Here is a 15,470-nt window from a genome sequence, read left to right as displayed (position 1 = left end):
AGAGCGCTAGAGTGGGACGCTTTTAAGGTGGTGGTGAGGGGGTACTGCATTTCTAAACAGGTCGGCGTGAGGCGAAGTATCCTCGCCGACCTAGAGGCAGCGGATCGAAAACTCCGCGAGTTGGAGTTACGCCGCCCCGGGCGCCCCGAATTGCAGGCGCGCACGGCGGAGGCGAAGGAGGCGGTGGCGGCGGAGGTCGAACGGCTCCGCTGTTTTGACTATAAGGCCTATACGGTTCGGTCCATCGCAGAGGGGGATAGGTCGAGCGCGCTGTTGGCATGGCTGGCCAACCCTACGCGGCAGTCCTCACTGACGACGTCCATGCGCAGGGCGGACGGAACCCAGGTGTACACCCAGCCTGCGATTCTGAGCTGCTACCGGCAATATTACGAGCGCTTATACCGCAGTCGCTCGGTCCGAGACCCTGACCTGCTCGATAACTATTTGCGGCCTTTAGAGATCCGAACAATGGAGCGGGACGTGGCGAAAGCCTTGGGGTCCGACATAGAATTGGGAGAGATCCGTAGCGCCATCAAAAAGATGGCGAGAAATAAGACCCCGGGCCTGGACGGTCTTCCTGTGGAGTTCTATGCGGCCTATGCCGATCTCCTAGCCCCTAGATTGTTGGTAGTATACAGGGAGGCGAAGAGGCTTGGGCGTCTCCCAGGCTCGATGTGTGAGGCATTGGTGGTCCCGCTCCTCAAGCCTGGAAGGGATTCCTCCGATCCGGGGTCGTACCGTCCCTTATCGATGCTGACGGTGGATTATAAAATACTGAGCAGCATCCTGGCCTCGAGGCTGCTCGGCCACATGAGCTCCTTGGTACATGAGGACCAGGCTGGCTTTATCCCCAGGCGTAACACGACCATGAATATTCGCCGGTTGTTCCGCTTGCTAGGGGAACCGCTTATGGACGCCCCGTGCCCGGTTGTCCTCTCAGTGGATTTAGAGAAGGCTTTTGATAGCCTGGAATGGGACTACCTTTGTACTGTGTTGCGGAGGTTCGGCCTCGGGGAGGGCTTCATCAGGTGGACCAGGGTTCTGTACGCCTCGGCGTCAGCCAGGGTTCGGGCGGGACCGCTGATTTCCTCACAATATCCGGTGGAACGAGGCACGAGGCAGGGATGCTCGTTATCCCCACTGCTCTTTGCGCTGGCGGTGGAACCTCTTGCGCTGCATCTCCGGTCGGGAGCCCATTACACGGGCCTGTGGACTCCTTCGGGCCCGCATTACATCTCACTGTATGCAGACGACCTGTTGCTCTTCCTAGAAGACCCGCTAGATGCCCTACATGGGGCTGCGACGGCGCTCACGGAGTTTGGGGAGGTCTCGGGCCTCCGAGTGAATTGGACTGAGACCTGTCTTTTCCCGGTCCGTAGGGGCACCCCTACCCCTACTCTGAGTAGGGAGATTAGATGGGAACCCGACTGCTTTAAGTATCTAGGGGTGTATGTCTATCATGAACCTTCTGGCCTCCTGGATGGGAACATTGCCCGGGGCATTCGAGCACTTCGAGGCAGTATGGGCTTTTGGGCCACGCTACCGCTCTCGGTGGCTGGGAGGATTGCTTTGCTTAAAATGGTGGCGCTCCCCCGGTTGCTATATTATTTCCGGACACTACCGATCTGGGTCCCACCGACCACGTTTCGACTTTTACGATCCATGATTGTCGGATTCCTTTGGGGTTCGGGCCGCCGGCGGGTGGCCCTCAAGACCCTACTGAGGCCGAAGGAGGAGGGAGGGCTTGCGGTGCCGGACTTCGAAAAGTATTATTTAGCGGCGCAGCTCCAGGCCTTCACCCAGGAGATCGCCCGGGAGTTCCGGGGCCCCGAAGAAAAGAGGGGAACGGGCATGGCCAGGCATGTTCTCTCCTTCATAGCGATGAGACAACGGTTGGCCTTGCAGGACTTGTCAATGGAGGAGCGGACTATCCGCCTGTGCTGGAACCGAGCTCACGCCCGGGGCCACCTGCGAACACCGTACGCGCCCGAAATACCGCTGGGGATGCTAACGGCTCTGCCCCATGGGGGTGATCGGTCGCGGCTGGCGACCTGGGAGGACGCCGGTTTGCAGCTAATCGGGGATCTATATGAGGACGGGTCGCTCTTGCCCTTCCAGGAGCTCATCGAGCGCTTCGGGATTCCCCGCGGCGACTTTTTGCTGCACTCGGCCCTTGTTCGAGCGATCCAGGCGCACTGGAGACGCGGGCAGGAGGAACCTCCTTTATCCCCAGTATGCCAATACGTGATGATGTCTGCGGGCACGGTGAAGGCGGTCACTTGCCTTTACGGCAGACTGATCAATGAGGGGATGGCTCCCCTCACCACTTTGAGAAACCGCTGGGAGGAGGACATTGGCAGGGAGATCCCGGAGACGACCTGGGCCCAGCTAGTGCGGAGGGCCTGGAAGGGCACACGCCACGCCCGCTTTCAATTGGTCCACTACTACGTGCTCCATAGAGCCTATTTGACCCCGGTGAAAATCAGGCGATATTTTGGTACGACTTCGGCGGAATGCCCCAGGCGGACCTCCTCCATATGCTGTGGGCCTGCCCGGGATTGTCATCCTATTGGGAGGAAGTGGGGAAGACCCTCGAGGAGACGACGGGGAGATCTTTATCGCTTGACGCGGCGGTGGGTCTCCTGCACTGGTTCCCTCATACCCCCAAAAATAAAATTTCTAGCAAGTTCATTGATCTGGGGCTACTCCTTGCTAAACGGGAGGTGACCAGGAACTGGAAGGCACGAGCTGGTCCGACGGGAAGCCGGTGGCGCAGCGAATTTTTGAAGTGGGCGGCGGGGGAGAGTACGCTCAGATACCAGCTAGCTTGGAGGCAGGGTAATGAGAAGGCACAGGAGGCAGCGCTGGAATGGGAGATGTTGGTGCAGGCCCTTAGGGATTATGGCGCCCCCAGCGACTCTGAGCTTGAGGAAGAGGCTCGCCCTGAGTCCCGATAGACGATTGCACTTTTCAGATCTATTGCTTTCCCCGTGGGTCCTTTTGGAGATCCTGTGGCGGTTGGTGCCGCGCGCTGATGGCGGGGGGAGGGGGAGGGTTTACCTGGGTTTGGGGTGTTTTAAGAGTGGGGTGTTATTTTGGGTTTATGGGTTTGTTTGGAAAAGCAGATGACGGACAGCGGGTTCTCCGGGCCAGCTTCGACATCCTCCTGAGCCCCCATTGAATTTCGCCGCCCGACCCTAGGGTTGTGGGCTGAATGGCTGTGTAAGTAACTTACGGTGGGGGAACGGAGGGTTGCGGCTCATTGATCGGGCGTGATATATAATGTTGGCCGGTTATGTAACGATTTACGGATTCCTGCAATAAAAATATTTTAAACAAAAAAAAAAAAAAAATACATCCATCAACTCCCATTACACCATAAATGAATAGAATATGAAGACAATAAGAACAATGTCGGGCAGGGTGGAAGTCCTAACCATTGTCTTTACACTGTTGGATGGAAGTGGGGGAGGCTTTACAACGCCTCATGCGTGACCGCCAAGCACTACCCAAAAATGTTGCGACTCCGCAAACCATAGCAATAGAAGAAGTATCAGTGCTGAGTATCCGCAGAGCCATTCGGTGGCATCTAAGGCCCATCCCCTTACATAGCGGTTTTAACCAGGTCCTCCTGGCTACCCTATATGCTGGGCAGGCAAAAAAGAAATGCGCCACGGACTCTGTAGGTGCTGCGCAACCAGGACATGAGTTCGATCGGCCACTCTGCTTTTTCCATCCCGAAGTGAAATCGTTGACTGGGAGGATCCCAAACCTAACCTTCAGATAAAGAGCTCTGTCCAAGGGTAACTCAATATAGTCCAGGAACGGTTCAAAACTCCTACCCCATTTGAATGACAAGAATCGCTCTGTTAGAGAACCCCCTAAACTACTGGAGAGGGTCTCCTTCTGAACTAGATCCCAGTACAGCTGCTTAATCACTAACTTGGGTGGTGGTGTTTGACTTTCCCAAGAGTCACCTAAACCCAAAAGGACAACCATCCGCTTCAGATTACTCAGCCACTTAATCCTATTGTTAGAATTGAGCAGGATTAGTTCGTCTAGGGCGGCGGCATATGTCTGTAGCTCCCTAGTCCTTCGCAAGCGGACCCAAAAGAGTAACGGGCGCAAGCGCACTAGGGCCTTAAGAGGACGCCTGCCCATATCTGCCCGTAAGGGGATTAACGGGGTGGAGGCCGGAAGGGCAACCGCGTCTCTCAGGAACTTATTTTCAGACTTATCTAGCTCTGTGGTGTTTTCGAACCCCCATAATTCAGAGCCATATAAAGCAGATGGAAGAACTTGGCCCTCATAGATAGCAAGGAGCGGTGCTAAGGGCTTGCTCTTGGATTTCCGATGTTCTCTCAAGACCGCCCCTGAGACTCTTTTATGATTTAGCAGCATTTTGGCCAGATGGTCTTTCCAACTCATGCGATTATTAACCCTAATGCCCAAATAATCGAAGGAATCTACCAACTCCAAAGGCTCCCCGTTAAGCAGGAAATTATTCCTGAATCTAATGGAAGGTGCTTAGGCCATAAGCTTTGTTTTTAAAGTATTGATAATAAGGCCTCTATCACTACAAAATGAGCTAAAACGATTCAGAAGCTTTTGGAGACCTGCCGGGGACTTGGAGATCAAGATGGTGTCATCCGCAAAGAGGAGAGTGGGGATTTTTTCACCTGCCAGGGATGGAGCATCAGCCGGATCCCCACTCAGATGGTCCACCACTCCATTCACAAAAAGAGAAAACAGCGTTGGAGCCATAACACATTCCTGGCGCACACCCCTCTTCACGGGTATCTTCTCGGTCAATTGACCTTGGGTACCCCACCTGATCCTAGCGTAGTTCCCCTCGTGGAGTTGCACAATGAAGCCCAGAAGGGAACCTGGGAAACCCATTTGCTCCAAAACTACCCACAGCCTATAGCGAGGGACCAGGTCGAAGGCCAATCTGAGATCTATGAATGCCAGGTATAAACTACCTTTATTGATGGTAACTGTCTTCCAATAGATCGCAAAAAAGCGAAAGACCTGGTCCATCGTGCCCACCTTTTGGCGGAACCCAGCTTGGAGATGGGAAAAAACATGCTTCTCTTCCATCCAGGTGCCTACCCTCATAATGATGACCCTGCCGACCACCTTCTGTAACACATCAATCAAACTGATTGGTCTGTAGTTGGCAGGGTCATCTCTGGCACCCTTCTTAAAGATCATGATTACCTCCGCTCCCTTCCATGAGTCTGGGACGGGGAATCCCCTGGAGATCAGGTTCATTATTTTTGCAATGAGTTTGGCCCATAACTCCGGATCTTCCAGAAGGAGGTCTCCTGGTAACCCATCTGGGCCAGCAGCTTTTTTCGGAGTCAGGTGTCTGATAGCCAGCACCACCTCAAAAGGCAAAAAGGGGTCCTTAACCGGTTGTAAGGGAGGGGCCCTGGAAACATGGTCAGGGGAGGAAAAGGGCACTTCTGACCCACCATATAATGCAGAAAAATGAGAATGCCATTGCTGACTGGTTATGTGGCTATCTAGGGGGTGAGAGCTACTCAACTTAGCTTTGTTAATCAGGTCCCAAAACAGGAGTGAATTCTTCCTTTTAGAAGCTGCTTTGAGATCCTGCCAATGTTGTTCCTCCCACTCACGTTTGGCCTGCTCCAGAGCCCTTGCGTATTCTTTCCTGGCTACGCTGACCAGGGGTTAACTCTTTTTACGCAGGGCAATTCTAATCTCATTTCGTTTTGCCTTACAGTGAGCCGAGTACCATGGATTACTTGCTATTGTCATATTATTTTTCCTAATATCTCCCCTGCCCTTTTTGTTTTCAGTTAAAAAGAATTTCCCAACTTCCTCAACCGTGTTGTTATACGCCTGTATAAAAGACATACCCTGGGCGGTCGCTGGTTCCTGGTCGAGCGCCGCCAATTCTGTGGTCAAATCTTCGACATGCGCTCTAATCCTTGCCAAATTGTAAACCTGCGATTGAACTTTATCCCATTTCAACCTGCGGTTACCCTGAGTTGGTACCACCTCTTTGGTGGACCGCGGGTGCAATAACCTCCGGTTAACATTACGCTTCCCCCATCTCAACGTCATACATAAAGAGTTGTGATCACTATCCTGTGAAGGGATCACCTCCATATCTATTAGGTCGCACCACCGTGTCACATCTATTAAGATGTAATCAATTCTTGACGGACTACTGAGCCTATTAAAGGTCATCGCACCATCGGAGTCGGAGGGAGTCCTACCGTTAAGAGCTCTGAGGTTATAGTCCACGGTGAGGGAGTTGATCTGTATAACCTTTGTTGACCATTTTTTAATTGGGGCCAAGGACAGGGCCGGAATAGACCATCTGGAGTCCGCCTTCTCGGTACCCAAAGGGTCATCACCATCTAGGGGTTCATAGGTGCAATTAAAATCCCCTCCCACAATAATTTTAGAGTTGGGGGGACAGTTGGCTAGTGCCTGATCTAAGAACGATACAGTGCTTAAATTTGTATCCCCTGTGTTCCCTCTTACATAAATATTAAATAACTCTATCCTGCTGCCCTTGTTTGATCCCTCCAATGAAATGTGTTGAATATCCCAACACCCAGAATCATGAGTAATTATTACCCAGTTCAGAGAGATCTTTATCCATACATGTAAACCCCCGGCTGGTCTACCCCTTCCATTACTCTGGGCTGGTAGAAAAAAAGTGGTGTATCCAGATTTATGTATTGGAAGAGTGCTCCAAGTTTCTTGGAACATGCATACATCGAATTTCTCGATGAAGGAGTTCCATTCAGGGAGTGCCAACTTTCTTTGCAGCCCAGCCACATTCCATGAGACCAGATGTACAACCTTATTATCTGCTAAATGCAAATTGGAAGAGACCCCCACATTCATATCCAGAGCGTGCGGAGTAAGGGAATTTATGGAATCTGTTTGATGTGGTGGATTTATCAGCCTAGGGTCTACGGCACTGAAGCCCGGGAGCACTGGTGAGATGGAGGTTACAGTCCTACCAGTGGCAGATCCAGTTGGCGGGGTTAAACCTGCAATCCCGGGATCAGAACTAGTGGCCTCTATACACAACTTGCGAGAGGTGGCCTCAGAACTAGCTGATCCTGCTCGTCCCTCCCGACCCAGGGGAGCCATTAACCTTCAATCGCAGTCTTCCAAACTAGAGAGGACTTCGAACCTGTTCGCTGCCTCCAAGGGAGTAAAGGGCCTCGAATGATCCCTGCCTCCCTTGTAGTTCCTAGAGGATCTAGGGGGAATAAAGTTCCACCGTAAGGGGTCAGCAGCTAGAGTAGTATAAGGGGCGTTAGACGGGTGACTAAAAGTAGATGCACCTGGTAGGTTTGGATACGATAAGGCCTGCTTGGTTATAAGAGAAGAAGGGAACACCAAGGATCTGGGATAAAAATATGTTAGTGCGCGTGGAGTAATGCCGTTGTTACCATTTCCGGGGGGCCAATCCAGGATGTGGTCAACTGCTCGTGGGTCTCTAAAATTTACCACAACAATGTCTCCCTCAATGTTTTTACTTCTGCCACCCAGCCAAGGGAGGCGCCTAACATGTAATATCTCCCCATTAATGTTCTCCTCTATTGGTCTATAAATACTGAGCCAATGCATGATTTTATTTTTCAGCTGAATATACCCTTCTCTTTTATTATTCACCAGAGGCGGAACCACCGTCAGAACAACCATCAAGGGCACGGCTTCAGGAGGCAAATCAACTTGCGGCATATTGTTTGTTAAGGACTTGCTAATACTGGAACTTTCCCTCTCATCCCGCGTGGACACTTTGTAAGCATTTAATCGTCCCCCCTCTGGATCGTTAGATATAGTCACACCCTGAGTATTCCCGCTCGTGGGAGGCAATGACCTGTGATGGATAGGAACTAACTGATTAGATGGCTGGGCTATAACCTTGGTGGAGTGCGAGTTGAAATTAGATACCTCAGTTATAGGCTCTGAGCCGGTGGAGACAACCAACTTCCCCTGTCCTATAATCGGTTCAGCTTTCCTACTTATAGCGGATTCTAAATCCGCAAGTCTTTTCTCGACTCTTAGTAAGCTTTCAATAATGGGTGTGATAAGAGACTTGATCAAAAGGCCCCAAGCATTATGGTGGACAACAGAAGGGGTAGCTAATAATAATGATTCGGCAGGGGAGGGACATGGCACATTAAGGGCTATTGAAGCTGGAAGGGGCGATTTAGGCATAGAAATCGCTTCATCTATTTTCCCTTTTACTGAATTTACTACCTTCAGTGAATACTTCCCAAAGTCAGAATGGCATATGCTGTTTATTGCACTCTTTTTAAAGAAACCCCTAACACTACTATGTTAAAGAGAGTCTCTCTAATGAGTAATGCCCATTTTAAAACATGTAAATACTTTACAAATAACCACTTATAGTTACTTTGGTATAGACACTCCTTGAAAAACACATTCTCTCTTTTCTTTATTTGGGCGCTTTATAGAGCCTACCAGTCAAAGGTGAATCGCCTCTTGGCGTTTCTTGGTATATATCGATCTACAGGTAAAGCCATGTGCCTAAAGGAAGCTGCACGTATGCCTTTCTTTCGTTCCCCATTAGCAGCTACAAACGATGACATCACATTGGTTTGTGGCGCTCAGGACCACAAAAGTCTTTCTTGGTGCTCAGGAGGCGGAGTCAGACCAGGGTCAGGCACCGAAAGGCATGCTATATACAGAAACACACTGTGAAGTAACCCTCAGTGGATCTCAGGATAGGCCATATATGTCATTTTATACCACTCCCCTTTATTTATTAAGGGGCTTTGTATAGAGCTATATGTCTACTTTGCGTTATCGATGCTCCGTTTTGCACTATACTGAAGTGCAGGAACAAAATGCGTGCACAGAGGTGCCAATGCACACGCCCTCTTTCTCCTATGACCCAGAATGCCCCCTTCACCCAACAACAGCCACATATTTTAAAATCAAAGTTTCTATTTTTTCCATATTTCTTTCAGCTCATTGACTTCGAATCATTCCTCAATTTACAACTTCTAGTTTATTTCATGTGCAGTTAAATATACTACTGACTCTTATAGCTTTATAAGTGAGTGTGTATATATGTGATTGCGCACATACATGTTGTGCATATGCAATGCCAGTTAAAAATTACATGCAACTTAGAGCATGTATACCCATAAACGTACGTTTATTACTAAAGTGCAAAGTTGACATTCCATGTTATTACTACAGTGCTGTGGCACCAACTTGAGAAAACACCGTTTATTGATACCATGGCACAGATGACATGTTACAATGACATCTCACAGAACAAGCATTGGCATAGCCAATAGGTCTCGCCTTTGGGACCTTATAAGTGTTTAGCCATGCTACAGTTGGTGGTGTTGCACAAAGAATATTGTGCTGCATAACTAAATACTTATAAGGCCCCAAAGGCGAGACCTATTGGCTATGCCAATGCTTGTTCTCAGAAGACTTTGGGAAACGCGGGGTGGGTGGAAATTTGTGGATCTACGCAAATTCCAGAACTTTCCACCACAGAAATGTGAGGAAAATGTGTTCTTTTTACAAAATGTTAGGTTTGCAAGGGATTCTGGGTGAGGCAGTCAAGTCACCCCATCCTGGATTCCCCTGGGTGTGTAAATTTAAAAAATGTATAGGTTTGCTAAGTTTCCCTAGGTGCCGGCAGAGCTAGGGTTCAGAAACTACAGCTAGGCTCTTTGCAAAAAAAGGGTAATTTTTCATTGTGAAAATGTGGTGTGTTCACGTTGGGTTTTGAGCCATTTCCTGTCGTGGGCACTATGCCTACCCACACAAGTGAGGTACCATTTTTATCGGGAGACTTAGGGTAATTCAGATTTGTAAGGCAACTGTTATTACCTATTGACTTTCGATGCATTTCTGCCTTCCAAATGAAAGACATTGTGTAAAAAAAAAGTCATTTGGAAAAATGACCGATAATTCTCATGCTAGTATGAGTATTTCCCATTTCGGAAATGTGCAAATATCTACTGTTTCTAAACTCTATATTTTGTTCCCATTTCAGAAATACATAGGTGTCTTTCATACCGATGTTTCCATGTATACATTTTTCCACAATAATTGCTATATACCCGGTACATAATAAAAAGCCATTGCAAATCGCTGCTCAGTTTTTGACTCTGGGTTCGTCGGGTTCTTGGTGAACCTACAAGTCCTATATATCCCCACAACCAGTAAGGTCCAGCGGATGTAACGGTATATTGCTTTCAAAGAGCTGTCATAATTCGAAAAGTTACAGGTGAAAACGTTGACACAAAAGGCTGTTTTTTTCAACTCATTTTCAATTGTTCCTATGTTTAACTGTTAGTTTCTATAAAGAAACCTTGATGGATCTACACAAATGACCCCTTGCTGAATTCAGAATGTTGTCTACTTTTCTAAAATGTATTGCTTTCCAGGATCCATTATTGCTTTCATACCCATTTCTACCATTAACTGGAAAGAGGTTGAAAGCACAAAAAATAGCAAAAATAGGCTATGTCACAGAAAAATGCCAAAACTGTGTAACAAATGTTGGTTTTCTTACAAAAGTCTGTCATTCCCTAAAAGCTGGGAAAATGGTGATTTCAGCCCCACAAACCCATTTGCAGGGAAAACCCCAGACGCTTTCATTTGCAGCCCTATTTTCGCTCCCCCAAAAAACAACATTTAGCTGTATTTTGGCTAATTTCTGGGTCCCCTCCAAGGGAATCCACAAACCCTGGGTACCTTTAGAATCCCCATGATGTTGGAAGATCAGGACGCAAATTTGGCGTGGATACCTTATGTGGTCAAAAAGTTACAGGGGCCTAAGCGCGCACTACCCCAAATAGCCAAAAAAAGGCTTAGCACACGGGGTGAAAGGCCTAGCAGCGAAGTGGTTAAACCTAAAACCGGACAGCCTAAAAATAGCTCATGTAGGCTTACATGCTAAACGGTACATTCTAGAAGCCTCCTTTAGCCTTTCTTTATCTTCCTCTGTGTAATGTTTGCACCATATGCATTCCAATATTTGACATCTTTTCTTTAGCAAAAAAAAAAAGAGCAGGAGGTGAGGTTGTAGACTGTCTTCCTGGCTGAAGCGGAAACCCAGAATCCAAGCTGGAGCAAATGTAATGATCCGCCAGGGAGCTGCGTGAATTCAGAGATCCCTCCAGCTTAGATATAGAATCTTGAAGCTGAGAAGTATTGAAATTCCATGGAATTGAGCTTGTCTAAAGAGACAAGGAGCACCTTGATAACCTTTTGTGACTCCAAGCCATTATTTAAGAAGGAGATGACATAATGGTCAGATGAGGAAACAGAGCTTGAGCAGACGGATCAGGAAAGTTGGAAAATACCAGATCTTATGGATGGCCTGCTAAATGGGTGGATTTTTTAACAAGACTATTAAGGTCCAAACCTTTGAAATCTCCAACAACAGTGTTAGCAATATCACAGCTAGCATTGTCAAAGTGAATGTTAAAGTCCCCCAAGACCGTGAAATTGGCACATATAAGAATGTAGGGTGAATAAATAATACATCTGCTAATCGTGTGCTCCAGCTACCCGCTGGGTCGGAAGGGCGATAGTTTCACAAACCCAAAAGCGAGACCTGAATACTCAGTCAGTCTTGTACCAGCTGTCACTTATCTGCAAAAGCAGGCATTATCTGCCAGAGTAAATCTTAGAAATGCAAGTGAAGGTGACAGTCAGCACCATTCTCTTTTGCATTCCAACCATCAATCTTACAGCGCTGAAGGACATTCTCCACACAGAAACATGACCCATAAAATAACTGATAAAGTATATCTCGATCATCCTGAAAGTCCAGGAACTACAGTCCCTACTGAAAGCCTTAATCACAACAATCTGCTAAATCAAATTCAAGGCAGTTTCTCAGACACAACACGCTTACTGGCAAAAATATATACTTGTAATGAACGTAACAGAGAAAAAAGTCTAGCATCAGACAAAGAAATGCAAAAAGGAAAAAAATATATCCTGAAGTCTCCTATGATGATATTCTGCCATTTACGAATATAAAAAACAAAAATGCCGGGATGGCAAACAAATCCTTTGTTCTGTAGTTTGGTTTTTTAAATAGATCATTAAAAAAAGGGTTTTACGGCTAATTGGTATGTTAAAGTGTGTTTTAAGTGTAAACAGAAAGAAAAGGTATTTATAAACACAATGTCTTAAAAACGAGTTTAGAAAGCTATATTGTTCCGGGATTATACACATCAGCAGGTACATTAGAAGTTTAATTTGAAAAGGAGAAGAACTATGGGAAAATTACGACGGTAAACACAAAAAACACCAGGTTTAAAAGTGCATTTGTGTGCATGCCTGGGTTCTGTCTAAAGGCAGACACCTGTAATCAAATCGGGGCACCGATCCACTAGAGAAGCCCACTTGGGTACATCTTGCTTGTCATAATGCAAAAGCAGTACAGCATTAATTAGATGTTTGTGTAATTATATGATACATAATTCATTCAGAAAAAAACAAGAATGCAAGAATCAGCTTTTTTTAAAACGTGCACATTATTTAAATGTCCATTACAAACCTTATCTTTTAGTAAGATCTCATAGGTAGTGATAAGTGCATTAAACTTAATTCTTTTGGTTTGTGGGTGTATCCACTCGTACTCACGTATCTGCAATTGGAAACAAAACTCCAAATTAAAAAGTGAAATTACATTGTGTATTTATGCTAAACACACTACCGAAATGGATGGGCCTTTTACAAATGAAAAATATATATTTTTTAATCTTAGTTCTATAACATGGGAATTCTCATTAAACACTAAACACTTACTATTCATATACTGGTTATTAGAAATGGCGCTCAATAAGCAGCAGCTTCAGAAAGCAATTTTGAAAATGTATCACGATCCTGACCCTTCCTAGATTACCATCCTATTACCTCCGCTACTCCGTCAGGCTGCCTGTTAAATCTAAAATGCCGCTGGTAGTTCAAACGTCAACAAATTAAGTGAGGCATACGGGTTAGACCTCAAACATTACAATACTACTTAAAAATTAGAAACAGTGGGCAGTTACATCCGTTCACTGAGGTCAGGATGGTAGCATTACAGAAACGTTTAGTTAGAGGACTTCAAGTTGTAAGAGGTGGTTCACAATACTCATGTAAAGATGTGGAAGTCAGTGGTAGCCGCAGACAAACCAGGAGGGAATAACTGAAATTTGCACGAGGCGGAAGGTGGGTTTAGGGTAATGAGGGATGAGATGGTCTAAGGAGGGAGTACTGCAGACACAGAAGGATGCAGGGTGACTGATTGCTAAAAACAGGACACAGCAATAAGGTGGCACATTTATACAAGTTTTCATTCTGTACTGGTGTTTTTTCGAACAGTTGTGGAACCTTGGGAGTTTTAAAAGGATACAGATGGTAACATTTAGGCTATTTTCAAAGGCTATAAATAAGTATGATGAAAGTCCAGTGTAGGGAAAGTGACCCTTTTTGTCAAGGTCACCCCCACTTTTTGCCACAGGTACTAATGTTTTTAAACTGATGTGTGCTGTGTCCTGGCTAACCAGGCCTCAGAGCCAGTACTCTTTCCTTTAAAACAAGGTTAATGGGTCTAATTGTATTACAACTGGCACAAAATTTAGCAACCCTGTAATTCCCTAGTAAATGGTACCCCAGGTGCCTACGGCATGGGTACCAAAGAGGGTCCCTAAGGGCTGAAGTATGCCTTACCCCACCCTAAGGGACCCCCATACAAATTGCCTGCAGGCTGTGTGACATGGTGCAAACCATGTGCGAAAACACAGCATGGCACACTCCCTGTGTGCCATGTCAAAGTCACGACATATGATATATGTCAGTCACCCCTATGGCAGGCCTTCAAGTCACAAGGCATGGTGCATTATATTTTATGTGAGGACATATTTTCATGAGCAGATACGCCCCTGTGACATCTAGTTCTAATACTAAATATTGCAAGTGAACACAGAAGCCATTTTAAGGTATACACTGAGCACTGGGCATCATGAGTTACGAAGCTACATAATGGCTTCACTTAAACCTATGATGTTTGGTATTAAACACCTTGTCTTAATAATTCAATACTGATTCAAGTATTGGATTTAAAATGCCAGGCCCCCAGAGGGTACCTTAGAGGTGTCCCCTGAACCCTACTAGTCTACTAGTGTGTGCTGGCTAACTGGACTCGTGCTGGCTGACTGGACTCATCCAGCCTGCCACCACAGACAAGTTTCTGACCCCCAATAGGTGAGAGTCGATGCTCTCTGTGGTCAGGAAACCATGCCTGCTCCAGAGAATGTGTTATCACCTCCTCAAACAGGATCGTTGGTGAATCTGCATACCAAAGCCGGATACTTCAAAGCCTATGCTGCCTTTGATATGCGACCAAAGCTTCCACCAGACCTGGTAAATTCCACGCTCTGCCTTGAGGTCCATTTAGGGCCAAGACAGATAGAAAATTAGCTATGCAAGTAGGCAAGTTGCATCTCCAGAATAATCACACCCCTAAGGTGGGCTACTTGATGAGCTCTACGAAAGAAGGGTTCCACCATCTTGTTTTTGGAGGAATTAGGAACTCTGGGACAGGGTTCTTCCCACTCCCCACAGGAAGTTGTCATATAGGGAATGTAGTGAACCCAGGGGTCAGTAGCCCATTAGCTACTACCCATCATTCCCCTTAATGTCCCATAATTTAGTATTTAGGTTTATTATTGGCCGGTACAAATCATTTGGTAAATGATGTGTTGTATTTAATGAACCATTGTCATGTATTTTTAATATCGGATGTATGTACTGCATGTATTTGCACTTTTATGGTCATGATAACCGAAATAAAGTTTATGATGAGTATTTAGGTAGCCCCCTCAAACGAAAAGGAATATGCTACTTACCAGTATGCATCTGTTCTTGGCATGTAGAGCTGTAGATCTATACACTGTGCATAGATCGCCATCTGGTGTTGGGCCCGGATGTTTGCAGTTTGTTTTTCCTCTTGGAAAATCTTTGGCAGTCACGAGGTCGGTGACTCCTCCTTTGGATCGTATTGCGCATGGGCTTCGGCTCCATCCTCAGATTGTTTTTCGCCAGCAGGGAAAGATGGAGCGTAGTAATAACAGTAAAGAAACCCATGTGTGTTGTATCTAAATAAGATAGACTGGAACAGATACAGGTAGCCGGGGAGGCGGGTGGGCGTGTATAGATCTGCAGCTCTACATGCCAAGAACAGATGCATACTGGTAAGTAGCATATTCCGTTCGAGGCATATGAGCTGCAGATTATACACTGTGCATAGACTATATAGCAGTACCCAACCCTAGCGGCGACCACCGGCATCCGTTGCAGTTGTTTGGAACAGCGTTTTTAGTACAGCCTGGCCCACACTAGCTTGTTGCTTGGTTTGCACATCTACATAGTAATGTTTTGTGAAAGTGTGCGGTGTTGACCATGTCGCTGCTTTGCAG

The 15,470-nt window shown here is 46.7% G+C and overlaps 1 protein-coding gene across 2 annotated transcripts in view; it reads right to left on the bottom strand.

Annotated features, from left to right (window-relative positions):
• The window catches only part of CHD2 (chromodomain helicase DNA binding protein 2), a 1,941,047-nt gene that overhangs the window by 1,284,355 nt on the left and 641,222 nt on the right, over window positions 1-15,470 (bottom strand). The window contains exon 14 of one of the 2 annotated variants that reach the window (XM_085644496.1): window positions 12,566-12,655. The exons of the other annotated variant lie outside the window; for it this stretch is intronic. Coding sequence (XP_085500622.1) covers window positions 12,566-12,655 — 90 coding nt within the window. The remainder of the gene's footprint in view (window positions 1-12,565; window positions 12,656-15,470) is intronic. 2 annotated transcript variants of the gene reach the window in all.

The sequence above is a fragment of the Triturus cristatus genome, chromosome 3_1 (assembly GCF_964204655.1).
Source record: "Triturus cristatus chromosome 3_1, aTriCri1.1, whole genome shotgun sequence".
In the NCBI taxonomy this organism is placed as follows: Eukaryota; Metazoa; Chordata; class Amphibia; order Caudata; family Salamandridae; genus Triturus; species Triturus cristatus.
The sequence above is the reverse complement of the archived record's forward strand: the minus strand, read 5'-3'. Positions and strand labels throughout refer to the sequence as shown.